Here is a 24300-nt window from a genome sequence, read left to right as displayed (position 1 = left end):
GGGGTATGAGACTGCAAATATAAAGAATATGCTCCCCCTTCCATCCTGGTATATGTTTGCCCATCCTTATATATATGCTGTCCCCCATCCTTGTATGTGCTGCCCCCCATCCTTGTATATATGATGCTGCCCCTATCCTTGTATATATGATGCTGCCCCCCCATCCTTGTATATATGATGCTGCCCCCCCATCCTTGTATATATGATGCTGCCCCCCCATCCTTGTATATATGATTCTGCCCCCCCATCCTTGTATATATGATGCTGCCCCCCCATCCTTGTATATATGTTGCTGCCCCCCCATCTTGGTATATATGTTGCTCTCCATCCTTGTAGATATGTTGTCGTCTCCCATCCTTCATCCTGGTACATTCCCCACCCATAAATATGCTCCCCCATACTTGTATTTGCGCTGCTGCTCATCGCATAGTAAAAACAGACAAACATAATAAACACTCCTACTCACCTTCCTTCCTCTCCTGCGCTGCGTCCTGTCCTGAAGCCGGCTGCTGATTTCAGCTTCCTGACAACGGGGCGCATGATGTCACTGCCATGCGCCCAGTCGCTTGTACGCTAACGCTGGCTGCTAGCAGCGTGTAATGCAGCGCACGGGCCTTCAGCTAGATGTGTGTCAGAGAACGCACATCTAGCTGAAGTCGGCGGGCTCCAAGTACTCACCTGCCGGGCCCAGTCCTAGTGCTGAGGCGATGGCGCGCGTGCCCTTACAGAGGGCTCTGCGTGCCCTTTCTGGCACGCGTGCCATAGGTTCGCCAGCACTGGTATAGGGGAACTTTAACAGATGACCATGGTGTTACTGAACATAAATCTCTATACAAAGACTAACACTGATATTACCGCCATATGGTGATCATGTAATGGAAGATACCAGTTTTGCTGAACATATTTAGAGATTACAGTACAGTTAGTGTCTTACAGCTGATGTGTTTTCTGATGGAGTCATTCACTTTTCCCATCTTTTCCATATCGTCCATACCACCTTGAAGTTCTTCCAGCCATGACTCGTCTGGAGAGCTTACACATTTGACTTTTCACATTTCTAGTATCATCCCCAAACTGCACAAACGCCCACAGTACTGTCACCTAAATGCTGAAGTGTTTGTCCCTTTTACTGGACCTGCTGTGTGGTACAAAAACAGTACTTCTCTTACTGCCCCATATATTAATATCCACCACTGTGCCCCTTACAAAGTAAAATGCATCCTTTGTGCCCTCTAGATAATAAAATTCCCCCCTAAAAAAAATATTAATTCCCTGTGCAAGTAGTAAATTATGCCCACATTTGCCAATTGAAGGTAATAATGCCCCCTCTGTGTACTTTTGAAAATGACAATACCCTGAATGCCCCTATAATAGTAATACTTCTTAAATGCCTACTTAGCATTTAATCATGTCCCCGGAATCCCTCCACGTACAGTAATAATGTCCCCGGAATCCCTCCACGTACAGTAATAATGTCCCCTGAGTCCATCCCATGTATAGTAATAATGTCCCCTGAATCCCCCCATGTACGGTAATAATGTCCCCGGAGTCCCTCCCATGTATAGCAATAATGTCCCCTGAGTCCATCCCATGTATAGTAATAATGTCCCCTGAATCTTCCCATGTACAGTAATAATGTCCCCTGAGTCCCCCCCATGTACAGTAATAATGTCCCCTGAGTCCCCCCCATGTACAGTAATGTCCCCTGAGTCCCCCCCATGTACAGTAATGTCCCCTGAGTCCCCCCCATGTACAGTAATAATGTCCCCTGAGTCCCCCCCATGTACAGTAATAATGTCCCCTGAATCCCCCCATGTACAGTAATAATGTCCCCTGGGGCTCTCCCATGTATAGCAATAATGTCCCCTGGGGCTCTCCCATGTACAGTAATAATGTCCTCTGGGGCTCTCCCATGTATAGTAATAATGTCCCCTGAATCTCTCCCATGTATAGTAATAATGTCCCCTGGGGCTCTCCCATGTACAGTAATAATGTCCCCTGGGTCCCTCCCATGTACAGTAGTTATGTCCCCTGGGTCCCTCCCATGTACAGTAGTAATGTCCCCTGGGTCCCTCCCATGTACAGTAGTTATGTCCCCTGGGTCCCTCCCATGTACAGTAGTTATGTCCCCTGGGTCCCTCCCATGTACAGTAGTTATGTCCCCTGGGTCCCTCCCATGTACAGTAGTTATGTCCCCTGGGTCCCTCCCATGTACAGTAGTTATGTCCCCTGGGTCCCTCCCATGTACAGTAGTTATGTCCCCCGGGGTCCCTCCCATGTACAGTAGTTATGTCCCCCGGGGTCCCTCCCATGTACAGTAGTTATGTCCCCCGGGGTCCCTCCCATGTACAGTAGTTATGTCCCCCGGGGTCCCTCCCATGTACAGTAGTTATGTCCCCCGGGGTCCCTCCCATGTACAGTAGTTATGTCCCCCGGGGTCCCTCCCATGTACAGTAGTTATGTCCCCCGGGGTCCCTCCCATGTACAGTAGTTATGTCCCCCGGGGTCCCTCCCATGTACAGTAGTTATGTCCCCCGGGGTCCCTCCCATGTACAGTAGTTATGTCCCCCGGGGTCCCTCCCATGTACAGTAGTTATGTCCCCCGGGGTCCCTCCCATGTACAGTAGTTATGTCCCCCGGGGTCCCTCCCATGTACAGTAGTTATGTCCCCCGGGGTCCCTCCCATGTACAGTAGTTATGTCCCCCGGGGTCCCTCCCATGTACAGTAGTTTTGTCCCCCGGGGTCCCTCCCATGTACAGTAGTTATGTCCCCCGGGGTCCCTCCCATGTACAGTAGTTATGTCCCCCGGGGTCCCTCCCATGTACAGTAGTTATGTCCCCCGGGGTCCCTCCCATGTACAGTAGTTATGTCCCCCGGGGTCCCTCCCATGTACAGTAGTTATGTCCCCTGGGGTCCCTCCCATGTACAGTAACTATGTCCCCTGGGGTCCCTCCCATGTATAGCTCCCCTAAACACAGTGTGATGATATGGTGTTATAGGCAAACAGATCAAGAGTTTGAGGGCCCCCCATACTGTTTTCTTGTATTCTCGCTTTTTGCAGGCCTATGAGTAGGATTTCTAAGGGATAAGATGAGATAAGATTGGGGTGAAATACAGTCCTATTTTTTTCAGTTGTTCATGTTTAATGAATCAATATATTATGTATAATATTTGTTTTGTACTATTTTTGTCTCAATAGTTACCTCATTAAATTTTACACAAGATTACTGTTTATTGTACCGGAACCTGTGTATACATGGCCGATGCATCCCTACTCCTGGAAGCTACCGTTGTGAATGCAACACGGGATTTCACTTAGATGGGAGAGGAGAATGCATAGGTATGCTGTCTTTTGATTATTATTTTTGTGTAATTCATACTCCAAGTTATTATTTTTGAAACGTCAGTGTTAAGGTGTCGGTATCCTTTATATATGGAAGGCAAAAGATACATCACCAGTTTGATTCACCAATTTGGTTTGCCAGCTATAGTCTTCATATCATCCTCTAGATTTTTTTTTTGTATTTTTTTTATACTGCAAAATCTATTGGTTTTAAAGAAGAATTAATAGAAGAAGAGAGTGTGGAGGTATCTACATTAATCAGTGTATAGGTATGGGATCAATATAAGAAATTTGTTAGACAATTCAAAGAGGAGCTGATGAAGGTACGTAAAGAGGAATAGTTGGGCAATTGGAAGTATTTCTCAAGACTTGGTAACCCAAGTTCCTCTTTGAGTCTGTGTTTAGAGTCAATTGTTAAAGATGAGTGAATCTTTTGAAATTCACATTTTTTACCAAAAAATTGATTTGCAGCCAATCAAAAGTATTGCAAAGCCTCCAATTACCCTGAAAAGATGTGTATAAAATGCTGACATCTGATAACTGTCCAACATCCTTCAAGCTCTCTAATGCAAATACAGCTTTACAAATTTCAAAATGTTTAATTGAAATGCAGTAGAACAAGCAGCACTGATCAATCACTGCCATGTCTTCTATCTCTGTGTATCAGTTGAATCTCTGCATTTATTTTTCTTCACACACTAATCTTCTCCACTGCTGTGCTGTTACACAGATTATCTGCACAGTTTGTTCAGTGTTTTATGTTTTTTTCTCCCTGTGTCTATGGCTAAGCTGTGAGTTGTGACGTGCTCTCACTATCCAGATTCATCATAAAATAGCTGCTGCATTTCCTGAGAAATCCCAAGAATGTACTGAGCAAAGATAATGTATATTCCCTCAGGGAATAGTTGAAATTTCCTTTTTAAATAGTCATCTAGTTGTAAAATTCTATAATGACAAATGTTTTGACAAAGAAATCCTGCTCTACATAGTATTCATGTTATTTGTACAATTTTAGCACATATCTAACAAATATAACTGATGAATTTTGAAGAGTAATTTACCCAGTCATTAAGGAAACCTGTCATGAAAAATGCTGCTAGGCTCATAAATGCCTTTATGGACATCCTCATTTTTAAATTGCTGCTTTTATAAGGATGGAAAAATTGAACATATAAAATTGCCATGTGCCACTCCCAATAGTCACTTGAGCAGTTCTGCAGTTGGACTAGAGTGAGAGTGCAGTCTCACTCTCTAGTCCAACTGTCTTGGAGAGTGCAGTCTCACTCTCTAGTCCAACTGTCTTGGAGAGTGCAGTCTCACTCTCTAGTCCAACTGTCTTGGAGAGTGCAGTCTCCCTCTCTAGTCCAACTGTCTTGGGAGAGTGCAGTCGCCCTCTCTAGTCCAACTGTCTTGGAGAGTGCAGTCGCCCTCTCTAGTCCAACTCTTGGAGAGTGCAGTCTCCCTCTCTAGTCCAACTGTCTTGGAGAGTGCAGTCTCCCTCTCTAGTCCAACTGTCTTGGAGAGTGCAGTCTCCCTCTCTAGTCCAACTGTCTTGGAGAGTGCAGTCTCCCTCTCTAGTCCAACTGTCTTGGAGAGTGCAGTCTCCCTCTCTAGTCCAAATGTCTTGGAGAGTGCAGTCTCCCTCTCTAGTCCAACTGTCTTGGAGAGTGCAGTCTCCCTCTCTAGTCCAACTGTCTTGGAGAGTGCAGTCGCCCTCTGTTGTCCAACTGTCTTGGAGAGTGCAGTCGCCCTCTGTTGTCCAACTGTCTTGGAGAGTGCAGTCACCCTCTGTTGTCCAACTGTCTTGGAGAGTGCAGTCTCACTGTCTTGTAGAGTACAGTCTCACTGTCTTGGAGAGTGCAGTCTCACTCTCTAGTCCAACTCTCTTGGAGAGTGCAGTCTCACTCTCTAGTCCAACTCTCTTGGAGAGTGCAGTCTCACTCTCTAGTCCAACTCTCTTGGAGAGTGCAGTCTCACTCTCTAGTCCAACTCTCTTGGAGAGTGCAGTCTCCCTCTCTAGTCCAACTCTCCTGGAGAGTACAGTCTCACTGTCTTGGAGAGTGCAGTCTCATTTTCTAGTCCAACTCTCTTGGAGAGTGCAGTCTCACTCTCTAGTCCAACTTTCTTGGAGAGTGCAGTCTCACTCTCTAGTCCAACTCTCTTGGAGAGTACAGTCTCACTGTCTTGGAGAGTGCAGTCTCATTTTCTAGTCCAACTCTCTTGGAGAGTGCAGTCTCACTCTCTAGTCCAACTTTCTTGGAGAGTGCAGTCTCACTCTCTAGTACAACTCTCTTGGAGAGTGCAGTCTCACTCTCTAGTCCAACTCTCTTGGAGAGTGCAGTTTCACTCTCTAGTCCAACTCTCCTGGAGAGTACAGTCTCACTGTCTTGCAGAGTGCAGTCGCCCTCTCTAGTCCAACTCTCTTGAAGAGTGCAATCTCACTCTGTTGTCCAACTCTCCTGGAGAGTACAGTCTCACTGTCTTGGAGAGTGCAGTCTCATTTTCTAGTCCAACTCTCTTGGAGAGTGCAGTCTCACTCTCTAGTCCAACTCTCTTGGAGAGTGCAGTCTCACTCTCTAGTCCAACTCTCTTGGAGAGTGCAGTCTCACTCTCTAGTCCAACTCTCTTGGAGAGTGCAGTCTCAATCTCTAGTCCAACTCTCTTGGAGAGTGCAGTCTCACTCTCTAGTCCAACTCTCCTGCAGAGTGCAGTCTCACTGTCTTGGAGAGTGCAGTCTCACTCTCTAGTCCAACTGTCTTGGAGAGTGCAATCTCACTCTGTTGTCCAACTCTCCTGGAGAGTACAGTCTCACTGTCTTGGAGAGTGCAGTCTCACTCTCAAGTCCAAATCTCTTGGAGAGTGCAGTCTCACTCTCCAGTCCAAATCTCTTGGAGAGTGCAGTCTAATTCTCTTGTCCAATTCTATTGGAGAGTGCAGTGTCACTCTGTTTGCTCTCTCACAATGCCCCTGAATTTATCAATGACTCGCTCAGCATGCGCAGTCATGGCTAGCTGTGCAAGGTATGACATCAATGAAAGCAGTGTGGGTATGTTGACAATGAGGAAACTGTGATTAGCATCATATGCAGCACCATACAGATGACTAGTCAGACCAGCATGCAGTGGTTTTATAAGTTATTTATTTTCTTAACATGAAGGGTTCTACAGTTAAAGTAATCAATTTATGAAACTGTTCCTCTAAAAAAATAGTAAAGGCTGATACTGCAAATTCAAAATGGTCTGTATGCTAGAGATGAGCAAAATGATTGGCAATTGGATGAGGGCAGTGTGAACGTCAGCAATCCTCTGAGTGGCATCCATAGCACCTCTACCACTTGTTTGGCCCACATGTGATGATGTTGTGGTGGCCAAGTAAGTGGGAAAAGTAAACACGGCCCTAGTCCAGGTGCTATATGGGACTAAACTGGATGTTCAAATCTTTTCCCTCATCTCAAATTTACACCTATCTAAAGGCAAATTATATTGAGTGTAATAATTAATGTCTATCTGATCCTAATAAATGTTGAACTTGCTGAATGTGTTATATCTCAGCTTTAGCAAGTATGTACCTTTTATAAGTATAACTCCTGGAAAACTGCAAAATTCAGCTTTGGCCAGAATTTAGAACCTCTACTTGCTCTGCACCGTCTCATATATAGTTCCTTTGGTCAATTCGAGACCACAGATAAAGTCAATGCAAATGATGGCAAGATAACAATTGAGCAATATGCTTCCTGGAATATTTATATTCATTTTACTTTCTTTTTTTAGTAAAGCACCATCATATTCCACATCACTTTACAGATATTCTCCTCACTGTCCCCATTCGGGCTCACAATCTAAATTCCCTAATAGTATGTCTTTGGCATGTGGAAGGAAACTCATCCCAACTCCTTGCAGATGTTGTCCTTCTTGGGATTTGAACTCAGGACCCCAGAGCTGCACTGCAACTGTGCTAACCACTGAGCCACAATGCTGACAATGTATAAGAGATATTGCCAGTACATTCTACATTCAGAATACTTTGTATGCTTCAAAATGTCAGTGTTGCTTAGTTATAGTTTTATGGTCAGCACAGGCTTTATTTTTGGTTTTGAGGAGAACAGGAATCTCCGAAACAGTGCTGTATAAGCAAGTGAAGCTTCCGAGGCAAGTACAGCTGATCACTGGATTTTCTTTTTTTTTTTTTTTTACGTGGAGCTGCACTATGAGAATATAATACAATAATTAGTTTAACATGAAACAAAAGTTAAAAAGAAACTAAAGAACAGACAAAGGACAAGAAGGATACCGGCATGGTAACACAAATGAAAATCCTCATCTAAGCATATGCCAGAGTCATCAGACTTGAAATTCTTTATGGTTTCTTTACGAATGGAAAAAGTCGATTGCCAACAAATGTACAAGTCACTGTGAAAGCGAAGATCATTTTATTGTTATAAGCTGAAATGCCGCGAGCACTGTGAATCCTGCGCTGGTGAGATGTTTGTGTAATACATTTGGAAGTGTGTGGAATTTATACTTGAGAATGTTGCTTCATAAACAGCATTATTGAGTCCAAAAGTTTTGTGGTGAGTCATAATCTGAGACACAGGACGCCAAGTCATAAATTGTATCCTAGGAAACTTCTCTTTGGAACATTGGGTGCGTGCCACTTTTGCTGGATACTCAACTCTACCTGTTCTTTTTAAGAATGGAATATGTACCCAAAGTACCCAAGGTTGGAATGAGCGGCTTTTTTGTAATCCCTCTTTGGCATATCAATCATTGGAACAGTTATATAAATAAATATATAAATACATAAATAAATAAATTTATTCTACTAATACAGGTCTATTAATATATGGATGGTCACTTCCAACACAGCGTATAGATATTAACATTTTTATACTAGCATATATTGGTAACATAAAGAAGCACTCCCATCTATATATATATTTTTTTTTAAATGTGTGTATTGTAAAAGAGACTTTCAGCTCCTGGATAGAGTGAGCCGGCTAGTCGCAATTGTGGTGACATCACTGAGAAGAGGTGCAGAACGCTGCTAGTCACCAGGGTGAGTGGCGGTAGGGGAGTATAATAGTACACTACATTACATGCACATACACACACATTTAAAGGGAACCTGTCACCAGAAAACACAGCCTTGACGCTTCTTTTTAAAACATAACTTTTACTTCCAATTCTAAAACCATTATATTCTTCAATGGCATAATATTCAATAGACTTTAAAAATATATAGATTCCCTTTTAACAATAGGATTATCACCAGTTTAAATATTAGTGCTCATAAGACCTCTTTAGAGCTCTCTATACTTTATGTCCTATTTGTTAACTAATCATACATAAATAAATACAAGTGCTCAAAAAACAACATAAGGAAGGAAAATGTGTGGATCTCACCACATCCGCTTGTAGACCTTATTAGGGGTAACCGTCCATATTCATAGGTTGTTCTTCTTGGACTGACTCTACCCTTTCGTGCCCTTAGTAATGGCTACCGCCCTAACAAGGGCAGTACCCAAGTATGCCTCAGACTTTGTCCCAGCAAAACCCTCCCGACATGTTTCCTTCCCTCTTAGGCTATGTGCCCACGATGCAGAAATGCTCCGGATTTTTTCCTGAGCGTTTCTGCATCTCCCTGGCAGAAAAAACGCATGCAGATTGTACATGTGTTTTTCCTGCCAGGGACATGCAGATGTGAAGCGTTCTTCACATGCATTTCCGCATGCGGGTTGTCAAGCGCTTTCCAAGCGATTTTAGCATCACTTGGAAAGTGCTTGACAACTTAGTAACACTATATAAATCCATGCAAACGGCATGGATTTATATAGTGTGACCGAAAGAATGATAAAAAAATAAAAAATAAATCTATACTTACCTTCTGATGTCCCCCGGAGCCTTTATTCGATGCGTCTCGGCTTGCCGGCAGCTCGCGGTACACTGAAAGGACCTGCAGACGTCAGCAGTCGCGTGACCCGTCACATGACTAAATGACATCATGGCAGGTCCTTGAGTCCACCGCGATCTGCCGGCAAGCCAGGACAAAGACACCGGGGGTAAGTATAATATTAATTTTTTATTTTATTCTTTTTTTTACAGGTTCTATGGTACCCGGGTCCGGAGGAGAGTCTCCTGTCCTCCAGACCCGGGTACCATCCGCACATTGAAACGCATGTAATCTGCATGTACAGATCCAGTGATGCAGATTACATGCGTTCCAATGCAAGTCAATGGCGGCGAAATCGCAGCGCTTCCCCAAAATAATTGGTAGTGCTGCGTTTTTTCCGCAATAATGATCCGCAGCGGAAATTTCCGCAGCATGTGCACAGCACATGCGGATTATCAATGGGGAACATGGCAGGCCTTCTACCATGCGTTTTTTAAGCGTTTCTGCAGCATCGTGGGCACATAGCCTTAGGGGAATTCATCAGGGAAGTGTACTTGATCTTTGGGAGGTATTATGATATGAGATGCAGATATTATACCGGAGAAAAGTGACTCCTTGCTCATAAAGTGCAAAAAGTGCTTTAAAAAGGCTTAAATCTATCAATCAACCTCACAGTGGTGAGCGTTCATTTATAGTGGTGCAGAGTGCTGTCACCACTCATTCCAGCAGTAAGATCTCCCCATAGATATGAACGGTTATCCCTGATAAGGTCTACAAGCGGATCGGATGAGATCCACACATTTTCCTTCTTTATGTTGTTTTTTGAGCACTTGTATTTATTTGTGTATGATTAGTTAATAAATAGGACATAAAGTATAGAGAGCTCTAAACCTACGTAATAAGAGGTCTTATGAGCACTATTATTTAATCTGGTGATAGTCCTATTGTTAAAAGGGAATATATATTTTTTAAAGTCTATCGGATATTATGCCATTGAAGAATATACGGTAATGGTTTTAGAATTGGAAGTAAAAGTTCCATTTTAAAAAGAACCCTCAAGGCTGTGTTTTGATGTGATGAATTCTGAGTAGTGTTGAGCGATACCTTCCGATATCGGGAAATATCGGATCGGATTGGATCGGGCCGATTCCGATACTGGAAACCAATGCAAGTCAATGGGACAGAAATATCGGAATGAAAATAAACCCTTTCTTTCCTTGTAGGTTAATTCTACATGAAGGAAAACAACTAAGAATAATGTAGAATGTATTGGGGGAGGTGGGGGAGACAATAAAGGCATAGAGGTTTAGCCCAATCAAATGGAATAGCAGGAATTAATATTTTTTTTTAAGACGTTCTGAGTTACGGAAATATTGACTATGTTAAGTATTTTTATATTTTGTCAGATATTTATGTTTCACTACTTCCATGCTCTTCACCTTCTTTTTTACTTCTCCCACACTTTCTCCTTCATCATCCTCAGCATCTTTTTCATCCACTTCTTCTTCACCTTCTTCATCTTCTTCTTCTTCACCTTCTTCGTATTATTCTTTTTTTTTACATTCTTCATATTCTACTTCTTCATCTTCTTCATCTTCATCTTCTTCATCTTCTTCTTCTTCATCATATTCTTATTTGTGGCAGGCATTCCTGTAGTTGTTATCTATAAAAGGACATTGGACATTACACCTTTCGTTCTGCCCGTCACAAAAGATTTACAACAGGATTTGTCCGTGTTCAGTTTGGCCTGCAGCAGCAGGTCTTTTCCAGGGGCACCACGAGGAGGAACGAACTCACCCCCATGCACTGCTTAGTCATCTTCTGCTTATAATTTAGATATTATCTTTTGCTCTGATTTTTAGTCTTCGGCTATGTGCCCACGATGCAGAAATGAAGCAGAAAATTTCTGCAGCATTTCTGCATCTCCCTGGCAGAAAAAAACGCATGCAGATTGTGCATGCGTTTTTCCTGCAGAATACATGCGGATCCACATGCGGGTTCACATGCGTTTCCGCATGCAGATTGACAAGCACTTTCCAGGCGATAGCATCACTTGGAAAGTGCTTGACAACTAGGTCACACTGTATAAATCCATGCAAAACAGCATGGATTTATACAGTGTGAACCGTAAAAATTAAAACAAATAAAGCTATACTCACCCCCGAGGCCCCGGCGTGGCTGCAGCGCTGCTTCCTGGCTGGCTGCCGGCATATCGCGAGACAGAGCGGTGAAGGGCCTGCGGTCACATGACTGTGACGTCACCGAAGGTCCTTCAGCGCTGCTGGCATTCAGAGAGAAGACGCCGGACAGGTGAATATAACTTTATTTGTTATTTTATTCTTTTTTTTACAGGTACAATGGTACCCAGGTCTGGATGAGAGTCTTCTCTCCTCCAGAACTGGGTACCATCCGCACATACAGACGCATAGAAGCCGCTTGTAAAAATGTACAGTCGCGGTTTCTGTGCGTCTCAATGCAAGTCAATGGCGGGAGTTCCGCTGCACTTCTGCAAAATTAAATGACATGCTGCGGATTTTTGTTCGCAGCATAAACGCTGCGGAAAAATCCGCAGCATGTGCATAGAACATGCGGAATCCCCTTGGGGACCATGGGGTGCGGATTACCTAGCGTTTTACAAGCTTTTCCGCTGCGGAAATTCCGCAGCATAAACGCTTGAAAAACGCTACGTGGGCACACAGCCTTATGCTTAATGTTCTTCCGCTTTTTGTTCTGCAGCTTCTTGTATTTCTGCTTCTTGGTTTTCTGTCTCTTGTTCTTCTGTATCTTGGTGCTTGTCTTCTCTTCTTTGTCCTCTTGGTCAACTTCTTCAGGGTCATCTTCTTGGTCTTCTTCGGGGTGGTCTTCAGGGTCGTCGTCTTCGGGGGTCCTCGTCTTCGGGGTCCTCGTCTTCTTCGGGTTGGTCTTCTGGGTCCTCGTCTTCGGGGTCCTCGTCTTCTTCGGGGTGGTCTTCAGGGTCCTCGTCTTCTTCGGGGTGGTCTTCAGGGTCCTCGTCTTCTTCGGGGTGGTCTTCAGGGTCCTCGTCTTCAGGGTCGTCGTCTTCGGGGTCCTCGTCTTCTTAGGGTTGGTCTTCAGGGTCCTCGTCTTCAGGGTCCTCGTCAGGGAGATCTAGAGTGATTACCAAGAACCATTTCAAAAAGCTTGAACTTGGAAATGTAGCAGAAGGTACAAGAAAGCTGAGGAACTACCGAGGACCAGCTGACGGTACTGGAACCCGGATGGGTAGCAGAAGGTACAAGAGCCAATGGAACTGCCGAGGACCAGCTGACGGTACTGGAACCCGTATGGGTAGCAGAAGGTACAAGAGCCAATGGAACTGCCGAAGACCAGCTGACGGTACTGGAACTCGGTTGCTAAGCAGGAGGTACCTGTGCCAGAAAGCACTACCAAGGACCAGCAGACGTTGGTGGAACTTGGGTACCGAGAAGGAGGCACCTAATCCAAAGGCACTGCCGAGAACCAGCTGACTGTACTGGAACCCGGATGGGTAGCAGAAGGTACCCATGTAAAAAAAAGTTCAAGGCCGCGAGCCGGCCGCAGTTACCAAAACCCACAGTCCTACAGGGGGTGCTTGTCCTATTGGCACTATGGAACCAGCCTTCATTGCCAGATCCCGCAGCCCACATAGGAGTCACCTAAACTGCAGGCACCATAGAGTCGGCTAACCCGACCGCAACACGACAGGACAACGCATTGGAGGCAAAGTGACGTTGACACTACCCGGAAACAGCTGGCGTGCTGGAACCAGGCTGGGCAGGAGGGAGTACCCGTGCCAAAGTCACTGCCGAGAACCAGCTGACGGTACTGGAACCCGGATGGGTAGTAGAAGGTACAAGAGCAAATGGAACTACCGAGGACCAGCTGACGGTACTGGAACCCGTATGGGTAGCAGAAGGTACAAGAGCCAATGGAACTGCCGAAGACCAGCTGACGGTACTGGAACTCGGTTACTAAGCAGGAGGTACCTGTGCCAGAAAGCACTACCAAGGACCAGCAGACGTTGGTGGAACTTGGATACCGAGAAGGAGGCACCTAATCCAAAGGCACTGCCGAGAACCAGCTGACGGTACTGGAACCCGGATGGGTAGCAGAAGGTACCCATGTAAAAAAAAGTTCAAGGCCGCGAGCCGGCCGCAGTTACCAAAACCCACAGTCCTACAGGGGGTGCTTGTCCTATTGGCACTATGGAACCAGCCTTCATTGCCAGATCCCGCAGCCCACATAGGAGTCACCTAAACTGCAGGCACCATAGAGTCGGCTAACCCGACCGCAACACGACAGGACAACGCATTGGAGGCAAAGTGACGTTGACACTACCCGGAAACAGCTGGCGTGCTGGAACCAGGCTGGGCAGGAGGGAGTACCCGTGCCAAAGTCACTGCCGAGAACCAGCTGACGGTACTGGAACCCGGATGGGTAGTAGAAGGTACAAGAGCAAATGGAACTACCGAGAACCAGCTGGCGGTGCTGGATCCCAGGGTAAATACTAAAAACAGAGTGGAGCCAGAGGTGTAATTGGAGCAAGTTTTAAATCCGTAGTACAGTGGATGTGGACAAAGCAGGAGAATTTGCCGGACACACAGCTGGGGATCAGCTGACGTTACTGAACCCCAATAACACTGGAGCAAGCGTTGACTGTGCAGACGGCACTTCTGAGCAGCAACTAGCGGTATTGGAGCCCAGGGTAAATACTAAAAACAGAGGAGCCAGAGGTGTATTTGGAGGAGGTTTTAAATCCGTTGTACAGTGGATGTGGACAAAGCAGGAGAATTTGCCGGACACAGCTGGGGATCAGCTGACGTTACTGAACCCCAATAACACTGGAGCAAGCGTTGACTGTGCAGACGGCACTTCTGAGCAGCAACTAGCGGTATTGGAGCCCAGGGTAAATACTAAAAACAGAGGAGCCAGAGGTGTATTTGGAGGAGGTTTTAAATCCGTAGTACAGTGGATGTGGACAAAGCAGGAGAATTTGCCGGACACACAGCTGGGGATCAGCTGACGTTACTGAACCCCAATAACACGGCAGCAAGTGTTGACTGTGCAGACGGCACTTCCAAGGGCCAACTGGCGGTGTTGGAGCTCAGGGATAATACTGAAAACAGAGGAGCCAGAGGTGTAATTGGAGCAACTTTAAAATCTGTAGTAGTGAGAATGTGGACAGAGCAGGAGAAATTGCCGTCCGCACAGCAGGGGAACAGCTGACGTTACTGAACCCCAATAACATGGCAGCAAGTGTTGACTGTGCAGACGGCACTTCCGAGCGCCAACTGGCGGTGTTGGAGCTCAGGGATAATACTGAAAACAGAGGAGCCAGAGGTGTAATTGGAGCAACTTTAAAATCTGTAGTAGTGAGAATGTGGACAGAGCAGGAGAAATTGCCGTCCGCACAGCAGGGGAACAGCTGACGTTACTGAACCCCAATAACACGGCAGCAAGTGTTGACTGTGCAGACGGCACTTTCAAGCGCCAGCTGGCGGTGTTGGAGCTCAGGGATTACAGTTCAGGTGGTAGAAACATGAACACAACAGGAGACCTGGATACTGTTGCCAACCAATTATTTATTCTGGAAGAGGACTGGCAAATTCATGAGAGATCCAGGCCTTGTTCATTTTGAGAAAAGTAAGCCGGTCAACGTTATCGGAGGATAGTCGCATGCGACGGTCTGTTAGTACACCACCTGCGGCACTAAAGACGCGTTCCGATAATACACTAGCAGCAGGGCAAGCTAGCACCTCCAATGCATACTGACTAAGCTCTGGCCATGTATCCAGCTTACAGACCCAAAACTTGAAGGGAGAAGAGTCGTCTGGGAGTACACTAAGAGGGCAAGACATGTAGTCTGTCACCATCTGACGGAAACGTTGCCTCCTGCTGACTGGAGCCGTCTGTGATGGTGTAGACATTTGTGGCGGCGGGGACACAAAACTTTGCCACATTTCGGCCATACTGGTCTTGCCTTGTGCTGAGGCGCTGCTTCTGCTCCCTCTTTGTGCAGAGCTTCCTCCACTGCCTCGACGCACTGAGCTGCTTTGTAAAGCACTAGCAGCACTGCTCTCGGTTGGAATGGAGAACATGATGGAATGCACCAGTGCGTCTTGGTACTCCCGCATTTTACGCTCCCGGTTCAACGGTGTTATGAGGCTTTGTAAGTTGTCTCGGTAGCGAGGATCTAGGAGGGTGGACACCCAATAATCAGCCGTGTTGAGAATGTGGGCGATGCGGCGGTCGTTTCTCAGGCACTGCAGCATGAAATCAACGATGTGCTGCAGACTGCCAACTGGCCAAGAAACACTGTCCCCTGCTTGAGGCGTGATCTCTGCCTGCTCTGCATCACCCCACCCTCGCTCTAGATACTGACTATGAGAGCATTGTGTACCTCCTTCCTCTGGACAGATGTCTTCCTCATCCATTGACTCCTCCTCATCCTCCTCACAAAGTGTCCCCTGCCTAGGCCTTTGTGAGGAACCACGTTGCGCAGACTGTAGAGAAGCAGATGGCATTTGTGACTCCTCATCCTCCATCTCTTCCAAAACCTCGTCCCTTAGTGCTTGCAGTGTTTTTTCAAGCAGGCAGATAAGGGGGATAGTCATGCTGACTAGTGCATCATCTGCACTCGCCATCCGCGTGGAATAATCGAAGGCACGCAAAACGTGGCAAATGTCCTTCATAGAGGCCCACTCAGTGGTGGTGAAGTGTGAACGGCGTGCACTGCGACTTGTTTGCGCCTGCTGCAGCTGGTACTCCATTACTGCTGCCTGCAGTTGAATTCCACCTGGTGGGTAGGTCACATATGATGCGATGTTCCGGAAGACGTAATCGGCGCTGCAGAGCTGCAATGCGTGATCTTGCATTGCTGGAACGCCGCAAGTGAGCGCACTCTATGCGGACCTTGTGAAGCAGTGCATCAAGATCCGGATAGTCCCTCAAAAAATTCTGCACGACCAAGTTGAGCACATGTGCCAGACATGGGATGTGAGTGAGGTTGCCTAGGCCCAGAGCTGCCACCAGATTTCGGCCATTGTCACACACTACCATGCCTGGCTGGAGATTCGCTGGCACAAACCACACGTCGCTCTTCTGCTTGATGGCATTCCAGAGCTCCTGCGCTGTGTGGCTTCGATTCCCCAAAGAAATTAATTTTAATACGGCCTGTTGACGTTTGGCCACGGCTGTGCTCATATTGGTCACCATAACAGGTAACCGTTCACGGGTCAATGTGGAGGTAGACCGTGACGGCTCCTGCAGCGCTGATTCAGAGGAACTGGAGTATGAGGAGGAGTCAATGTGTACAGACTGGATTCCTGCAATCCTTGGAGTTGGCAGAACACGTACAGCGCCACTCTCAAGATATGTACCCGGCTCCACAACATTTACCCAATGGGCAGTGAGGGAAAGGTATCGTCCCTGTCCATGCTTACTGGTCCACGCATCGGTGGTCAGGTGGACCTTGCTACTGACGGCGTTTTGTAGCGCATGCTTAATTTTTCCCTCCACATGATGTTGCAGGGCAGGGACGGCTTGCCTGCTGAAATAAAATCGGCTGGGCACGTTGTATTGTGGGACTGCCAATGCCATAAAGTTACGGAATGTGTCAGTCTCCACCAGCCTGAATGATAGCATTTCAAGGGCCAGTAGTTTAGCAATGCCAGCATTCAGAGCCTGTGCTCGGGGGTGGTTTGCCGAGTATGGGCGCCTTTTCTCCCATGCCTGTGCTAACGATGGCTGTAGACTGGCCTGGGAGTGTGAGGATGACTGGGAAAGTGGTGCTGTGGGTGGAATTACACTGTGTCTCTGTACAACAGTTCCAGAGATTCTTCCATGGCGATCCTGTGAGGAAGCCGAACCAGCTGTGTGTGAGCTGGAGGAAGAGGCTACAACACGAGCTGAAGAGGTGGTAGGTGGCGCTGTAGGTTGGCCTAGGTCTTCAGTGTGTTTTTGTAACTCCACCACGTGCTTGGTCCGCACATGTTTCCACATATTTGTGGTATTGAGGTTGCTGACACTTTTCCCTCTTTTCACCTTCTGATTACACAGCTTGCATTTGACAAAGCAAATGTCATCTGCAACTGTGTCAAAAAAGGACCAGGCACTGCAAGTCTTGGGAGCGCCCGCTTTGGATTTTGGAAGAGCCATGCTCCTAATGGGTGCCGAAGTGGAGGCTACAGGCAACCAAGTCTGCCCCCTCCCTCTCCCTCCTTTTTGGGCTGTTCGGGGAATCTCTTCCTCAGAGCTGCTCCCACCACCTTCCTGTCCCTCGCGCCATGATGGGTCAAGGACCTCATCATCTACACCACCCTCTTCAAACAACTGCTTCTCCTGGGTAGTCTCGACAGCACAGTACGCACCAGAAAGTGGCACCTGAGTCTCATCATCAGATGCGTACTGAGGTGTGCTGCTGACCATAGGCACTGGCCCACCCGCCTCTTCAGATTCAGAGAGACAAAACGGTTGCGCATCACTGCATACTACCTCTTCTTCAAATTCTCGAATTCTGCTTGGCTGGCCCCCTCTTTCCAAGCCAAGAGATTCAGAGAACAGAAGTAGAGATGGCTCCTGTCCAGGGCTCTCTGACTGCCTGGGCAATTTGGCAGGTGGTGAAGAGACAGATGGGTGCTCTTCAGTGCTCAGGACCTGAGAGGATCTGGAACTAATTGAAGTCGATGCGTTAGCTGCCATCCATCCGACAACGGCTTCAATTTGGTCCTCGCGCAGCAGTGGGGTACGGCTAGCTCCTACAAAGCTGCGCATAAAGGACTGTTCCCTGGTAAAACTGGGGGATGCTGAGTCACTGGTGCCTGCAGCAGGCACAGAATCCCCACGTCCTCTCCCTGCAGGCACAGAATCCCCACGTCCTCTCCCTGCAGGCACAGAATCCTCACGTCCTCTCCCTGCAGAAACTCCACGCCCACGACCACATGCCTTGCTCCCTGCCTTCTTCATCTTGGTAGACTGATAAAGATAGGCAGAAAAGTACTAAGGGCTTAGTGTGCTTATTCCTGAACAGCTGCTAACAGGTATAAGAAACACTAATTTTATTAAGTGTGGACTAGACTTTAATATGAGCTAATGTGGCCTACACAACTGTAAAGTGGAGTGTTTGGTGAACTTTAGGTTTTTTTGTCACAAAAAGACACTGGATGTGCCTAAAGATGTAATAACGATAGTATCACAAACTTTTTGTAGCTATTACAATGTAGGAAGGTAACCTACAATGCAATAGATGAGGCTGCAAAAAATAGGCTAATACTAATCTGGCTGGGGCTGCAGGGCCCAATGCTGCAGAAAGGCTCCTCTAACTACTCCTATATAGTGTGTTTGGAACCAATTTAGCTGAATACGGATGGAACCACCACACTAATAGGAGAAATCAGGAAAAATTATGAATTGGCAAAAAAGGACAATGTATGAGGCAGTGACACACACTGAGTGCACTACAACCAGACGTGGTTGAAGCACACACTACAGGGTGAGCTGCACTCACACACCAGACCTTGCAGACAGCGGTGAACAGTACAGATGCAGAGCACTGTGCACTAGCGCTGCAAGACCAAAAAAATTTCTCTATCTACTCCTATATAGTGTGTTTGGAACCAATTTAGCTGAATACGGATGGAACCACCACACTAATAGGAGATATCAGGAAAAATTATGAATTGGCAAAAAAGGACAATGTATGAGGCAGTGACACACACTGAGTGCACTACAACCAGACGTGGTTGAAGCACACACTACAGGGTGAGCTGCACTCACACACAGAGACCTTGCAGAAAGCGGTGAACAGCACAGAGAACTGTGCACTAGCACTGCAAGGCACAGCGATTTATAAAGTAGCTTGGGTAAAGCAGAATAGACCAAATAGGTAGCTAAAACTGTCCCTCAGAACAACAGCGTCCTATCCCTAACTGAATTCACAGCAGAGTGAGCTCAAAATGGCGGCGGCGGCTTTTATAGTGCATCATGACATCATTTCAGCAGCCAATCACAGCCATGCCATTAGTTAAGATGCCTACATGCCTAACAGGATGTGCCCACACTTCTTAGGATCCTCATTGGCTGAATAAAATGAAAATGGCTCATTGCATTATGGGAACTTCCGATTCCGGTATACGATATTGCAAAAGTATCGGAATTAAGTATCGGAATTCCGATACCGCGAATATTGGCCGATACCCGATATTTTAGTATCGGAATGCTCAACACTAATTCTGAGGTAATTTTTTCCTGTCATATGTGAAGCGGGTATTTGCTACAGAGTATTGTGAACTTGTGACCAGAAATAACGCTGCAGATATGGGGTTAATCTGTGGGTTAATAGTGTTAATATGCTGCCCGGCGCCTGCACGCAGTCGAATGCAGCGGGGAGAAAATTAACTTTATTCTCTCCACCAGCATTTGGTGTTCAGTCATGGAGGCGGGGGCGCCGCAAGTTCAGTCATCACTCTGAGTATACAGAGCGGCGGCTGTAACCGTGCCCACGGCCCTAAATGACACTTCCTCTTCGTTGGGGCTCAGGTGTCAGTCAGGGCCGGGAGTATACTCAAAGCGATGACTGAACTTGCGGCGCCCCCACCTCCATGACTGAAACCGAATGCTGGTGGAGAGAATAAAGTTCATTTTCTCGCCCGCTGCATTTGGCTCCGTGCAGGCCCCAGGCAGCATAATAACGCTATTAACCTGCAGATTAAGCCCATATCTGCAGGTTAATAGCATTACTTCTGGTGACAGGTTCTCTTTAATAAAAAAATATAAAGATGGAGGTGCTTCTTTCATTTTTATAATTAGGTCAAATTGAAATGTAATAATTTAGGATTTTTTTCTAATGTAACCAAATGCATGTTAAAAAATTATAGAAAATGATCTTAAATTGCTTATTATATACCATAGTTACATTTCTCTTTTTTTCCTCTATTGGACCCATCATGTTTACTTTGGGATCGAGATTTACTGGCCCTGGGTTTAGGATCATGCATGTAAAAAGATGTTCAGACAGCTTACAAAAAATGTATAAATTGATAAGCAGGAAAATTAAATGGTGCCAAATGCAGTGTTAAAACATACTGATTTACCTAGAATACAGCTATCAAATACATTATTTAAGATAAAGATATTAGTTTTAAATGAAATCCAAATTTTCTAAATATTCTTTTTGATCTAAATTTGACTTTTATAAACCATAGTTTATAAAATAGAAGGACAGCAGATGTAGGCTACACGTAAAGGATTCTATTAGGACGATTTTGTGACAATATTGATTGACTCACACCTAATCTGTATAAAATAGGTCAGAAATGCAGTTTATAAATTATTTAGTGAAACAACTCTGGGAGCACATAGCAATGTGAAGAAGATGAATTTCAGCTCAATTTAGGAAGAATGTTTGACTAGAAAGCACTATTTACCTAAGGGATAGAATTATGAATGAGCGACAGTCTTTACTGAGTCTTGATCTTTTTTCCAGATCGTGGTGAAAAATAACTTTTGATACACATCTAACGTATTCGTAGCTTTCTTTGTAAAAGAAAATTAATACTTTTGCTAAGATGTGCCTTTAGATATTTTTACTGAATTTATATTTTTAACCACAAATTATTTTTGTTGTTAAAAGGTGAATGGATGCATCGACTTGGCCAATGTGGGATATATTCGATAAGAATTTCTGTCTGTTACTTGGGTTTAAGAATATGAAAGGAATGCAGTTTAATCCCTGGGATTTGCATTCTTTCTGACTATATTTTAAGGAATTCCCCTTTCTATGTCATATCTCTAAATGCCTGAAAATGCTAAAGAAAAACTTTTTTTTATTCCTTTTCTATCTCTAGCTTCAGTACGTCGTACACACGTAGAGATAAGCTGCAAAGTTATTATATAGTGAAAGATTATCACCACCCAACCAACACTCTGATTTCCCGAAATCTCCTGCACTCATTCCAAATCCAACCTACTTACAATGAGTCATTGAGCTTGGCAGGGTCTTATCTCTCTCCTAGTTCTCTTGACTATTGTCTTCTTGAAAAACTTCATTATAGTCCAAGAGAATATTTCAGAAATTACTTTATCCTTTTTAATACACTTTTTCTTAAGCTAAAAGAAGGAGGAAGTCTGTCGAAATCCACCCAAAGAGTGTTTTCAACTTTTGGGTGCATAGAACAGAGCTAGCATGCATTCCAGGCAACCTTCAAAAAATTACTTTCATAAGCAAATGTGGAATTGACATAAAGACCATGGATATATGCTGATTTTCATGCTCATGGAGACAATTTTAATATACACTTTGGCCTCCATTAACAGTAATAACAAAAACAATGAAAATAATTACAAAATATTTAACTTTGCTTTAAGAATGTAATTTGCAATTCATGTATTATATTGGTATTGCTCTAATTTTTCTCTTCCATTTTCTCTACGTTTTAGATGTTGATGAGTGTGAGAGAAACCCCTGCCTCCATGCTGAATGTGTAAATACCCAGGGATCATATATTTGCCAGTGTCACTCTGGGTTCCAGAGCACATCGACCCGGACAGAATGCAGAGGTATGGAGCTATGGTTGCTTGCCTGCTTGCCTTCTTCCCAAAGTGCACCCTGACGCTGTCCCTGTCACGGAAAAGTGACCCACTTCCACTCGTCCATGCCATGTTTTTCTGTGGGTTTTGTGCAGATGGTCTAGTATTCATTATCCATGCACATCAATGAGGTTTGGGCTCCCATGACCTAGTCACTAGGTTTACTTTTTTTGGACTACCAAACGAGAACTCATTTTTTTGGTCATGCTCTTACCAAATTGTCTATGGTCATAACTTTTTCAGCTCCCTACACTTCTCATTTTTCCTACTTCCAACACATCAACCTCAAGAACTGACTATTCACTTGCTGCCATTGGCATGTCCTTTATAACAATATAATCAATGTTGTCTGCTCCTGTCAGGTTTTAGTGCTATGGCTGACTGGGGGATGGATATAATTAGACAGAATTCCTTTAATAGCATATCAATATAATAAATTAATAAATAATGTCTTTGAAATTTGCCACTTTTATGAGTAGAAGGGTTTCTTGGAAATTTTAAATTCTCAATTAATGGCTTCTGCACGTTCTTGTTAAGGTGAACTCTGTTAGCCGCTTGTACCTTTTCATGGTTTTTGTAGTTTTTATTAAAAAATACTATTTTTTAGACATTGACGAGTGCTTACAAAATGGTCGTATCTGTAACAATGGACGGTGTGTGAACACGGATGGTAGTTTCCACTGCGTGTGCAATGCAGGCTTCCAAGTGTCACCTGATGGGAAGAATTGTCAAGGTAACATTTTAATTTGTATTACTTATGCTTTACTTTCTATTAAAATACTAGTTGGCTTCACATTACAAATTTCAATGTCACGCTAAAGGAGCTCACTGAATGATCTGTAATAGATTGTTCTGTACACATAGGCAGCCATTGATCTCAGCAGCACATGTCCTGTTTACACTGGACGATGCACTGCCAAGGATGATGATGATTTGTGCAGCTCAAAAAATCATGTCACCTGATGAGCAAGTGTTTTTTTCGTTTGTTTGGTGATCGGCAGCCTGTTTACACTGTAAGATTATTGAAAAGCGAGCTTTCCTAGGATCACTGATTCATGATCATTTTTCAGTGTAAATGGACCTTAGGCCATGTGCCCCCGATGCAGAAATGCTCTGGATTTTTACCTGAGCGTTTCTGCATCTCCCTGGCAGAAAAAACACATGCGGATTGTACATGCGTTTTTCCTGCCAGGGACAAGCGGATGTGAAGCGTTCTTCACTTGCGTTTCCGCATGCGGGTTGACAAGCGCTTTCCAAGCGATTTTAGCATCACTCGGAAAGTGCTTGTCAACTTGGTCACACTATATAAATCCATGCAACCGGATTTATATACTGTGACCTTAAAGAATGTTTAAAAATAAAAAAATTAATTTATACTTACCTTCTGATGGCCCCCGGAGTCATTATTCGCTCCGTCCTGGCTGGTCGGCAGCTCGCGGTACACTACACTGAAGGACCTGCCATCACATGACTAAATGACGTCAGCGCAGGTCCTTCAGTCCACCGCAATCTGCCGGCAAGTGAAGAGAAGGAGACCGGGGGCCATCAGAAGGTAAATATTATGTTTATTTTTTTTTATTCTTTTTTTACAGGTTCTATGGTACCCGGCTCTGGAGGAGAGTCTCCTCTCCTCCAGACCCGGGTACCATCCGCACATTGAAACGCTTGGATTCCGCATGTACAGATGCATTGATGCAGAATCCAGCGATTCCGCAAGATAATTGGTAGTGCTGCGGATTGTTCCCCAATGATAACCCGCAGCGGAAATTTCCACAGCATGCGCACAGCACATGCGGATTATCATTATTATCATCAACGCTTCTACCAAGCGTTTTTTAAGCGTTTCTGCAGCGGAATTGCCGCTGCAGAAACGCTTAAGCGCATTGTGGGCACACAACCTAACTCTCACTTTAAACACAAGGGGGACAATACATTATGGCTTTGGTGCCAAATTTTGAGGGATGAATGTCCTAAATGTTGTTGCCTGTTTTTTTCCCCCAAATTTGCGACTTTTAGCTATGTTTCTTTTTAATATGTGCACATTCTGCCATTTTTATCCTATTTGATTAAAGGTAAGCTTTAACTACTTTCCTTTGGTGCTGGAGAACATCTACTTTTGGACCATTGAGAGCTGGGTATAGTTTTCTGTGCAAATAAATTGTAAGGCTATGTTCACACATGTTTTATTCAGCGTTCATCTTCTGCAGCAAAACCTGATCTCTTGCCAGGGCGTTGTTCAGGATATTTGTTGCTGTTTTCTTGCTTTTTTGCGCTTTTTTTCAGCGTTTTTTTCACTGTCCTTTTGTCTCTGTTATGAATGTATAAAAAGTTCAGTGAAAAAAAAATTGCATTATGCTTTAGGCACAAAAAAACGCTGAAAACTTGACACCTGCCTTTTTGGTGCATTTTTCAGCATTTTTTTCACCACCCATTACTTCCAATGAGTGAAAAAACGCTGACAAAACGCTGAAAGACGTGACATACT

General features: G+C 45.0%; 1 protein-coding gene across 2 annotated transcripts in view; it reads left to right on the top strand.

Moving 5' to 3' along the window:
• The window catches only part of FBN1 (fibrillin 1), a 305286-nt gene that overhangs the window by 152810 nt on the left and 128176 nt on the right, over nt 1–24300 (top strand). For both annotated transcript variants that reach the window (XM_073653071.1, XM_073653070.1), the window contains exons 12-14: nt 3201–3341; nt 21666–21785; nt 22423–22548. In XM_073653071.1, coding sequence (XP_073509172.1) covers nt 3201–3341; nt 21666–21785; nt 22423–22548 — 387 coding nt within the window. The remainder of the gene's footprint in view (nt 1–3200; nt 3342–21665; nt 21786–22422; nt 22549–24300) is intronic.

The sequence above is a fragment of the Phyllobates terribilis genome, unplaced genomic scaffold (genome assembly GCF_046119375.1).
Source record: "Phyllobates terribilis strain yellow unplaced genomic scaffold, ASM4611937v1 Scaffold_11__3_contigs__length_659146591, whole genome shotgun sequence".
NCBI lineage: Eukaryota > Metazoa > Chordata > Amphibia > Anura > Dendrobatidae > Phyllobates > Phyllobates terribilis.
The sequence above is the reverse complement of the archived record's forward strand: the minus strand, read 5'-3'. Positions and strand labels throughout refer to the sequence as shown.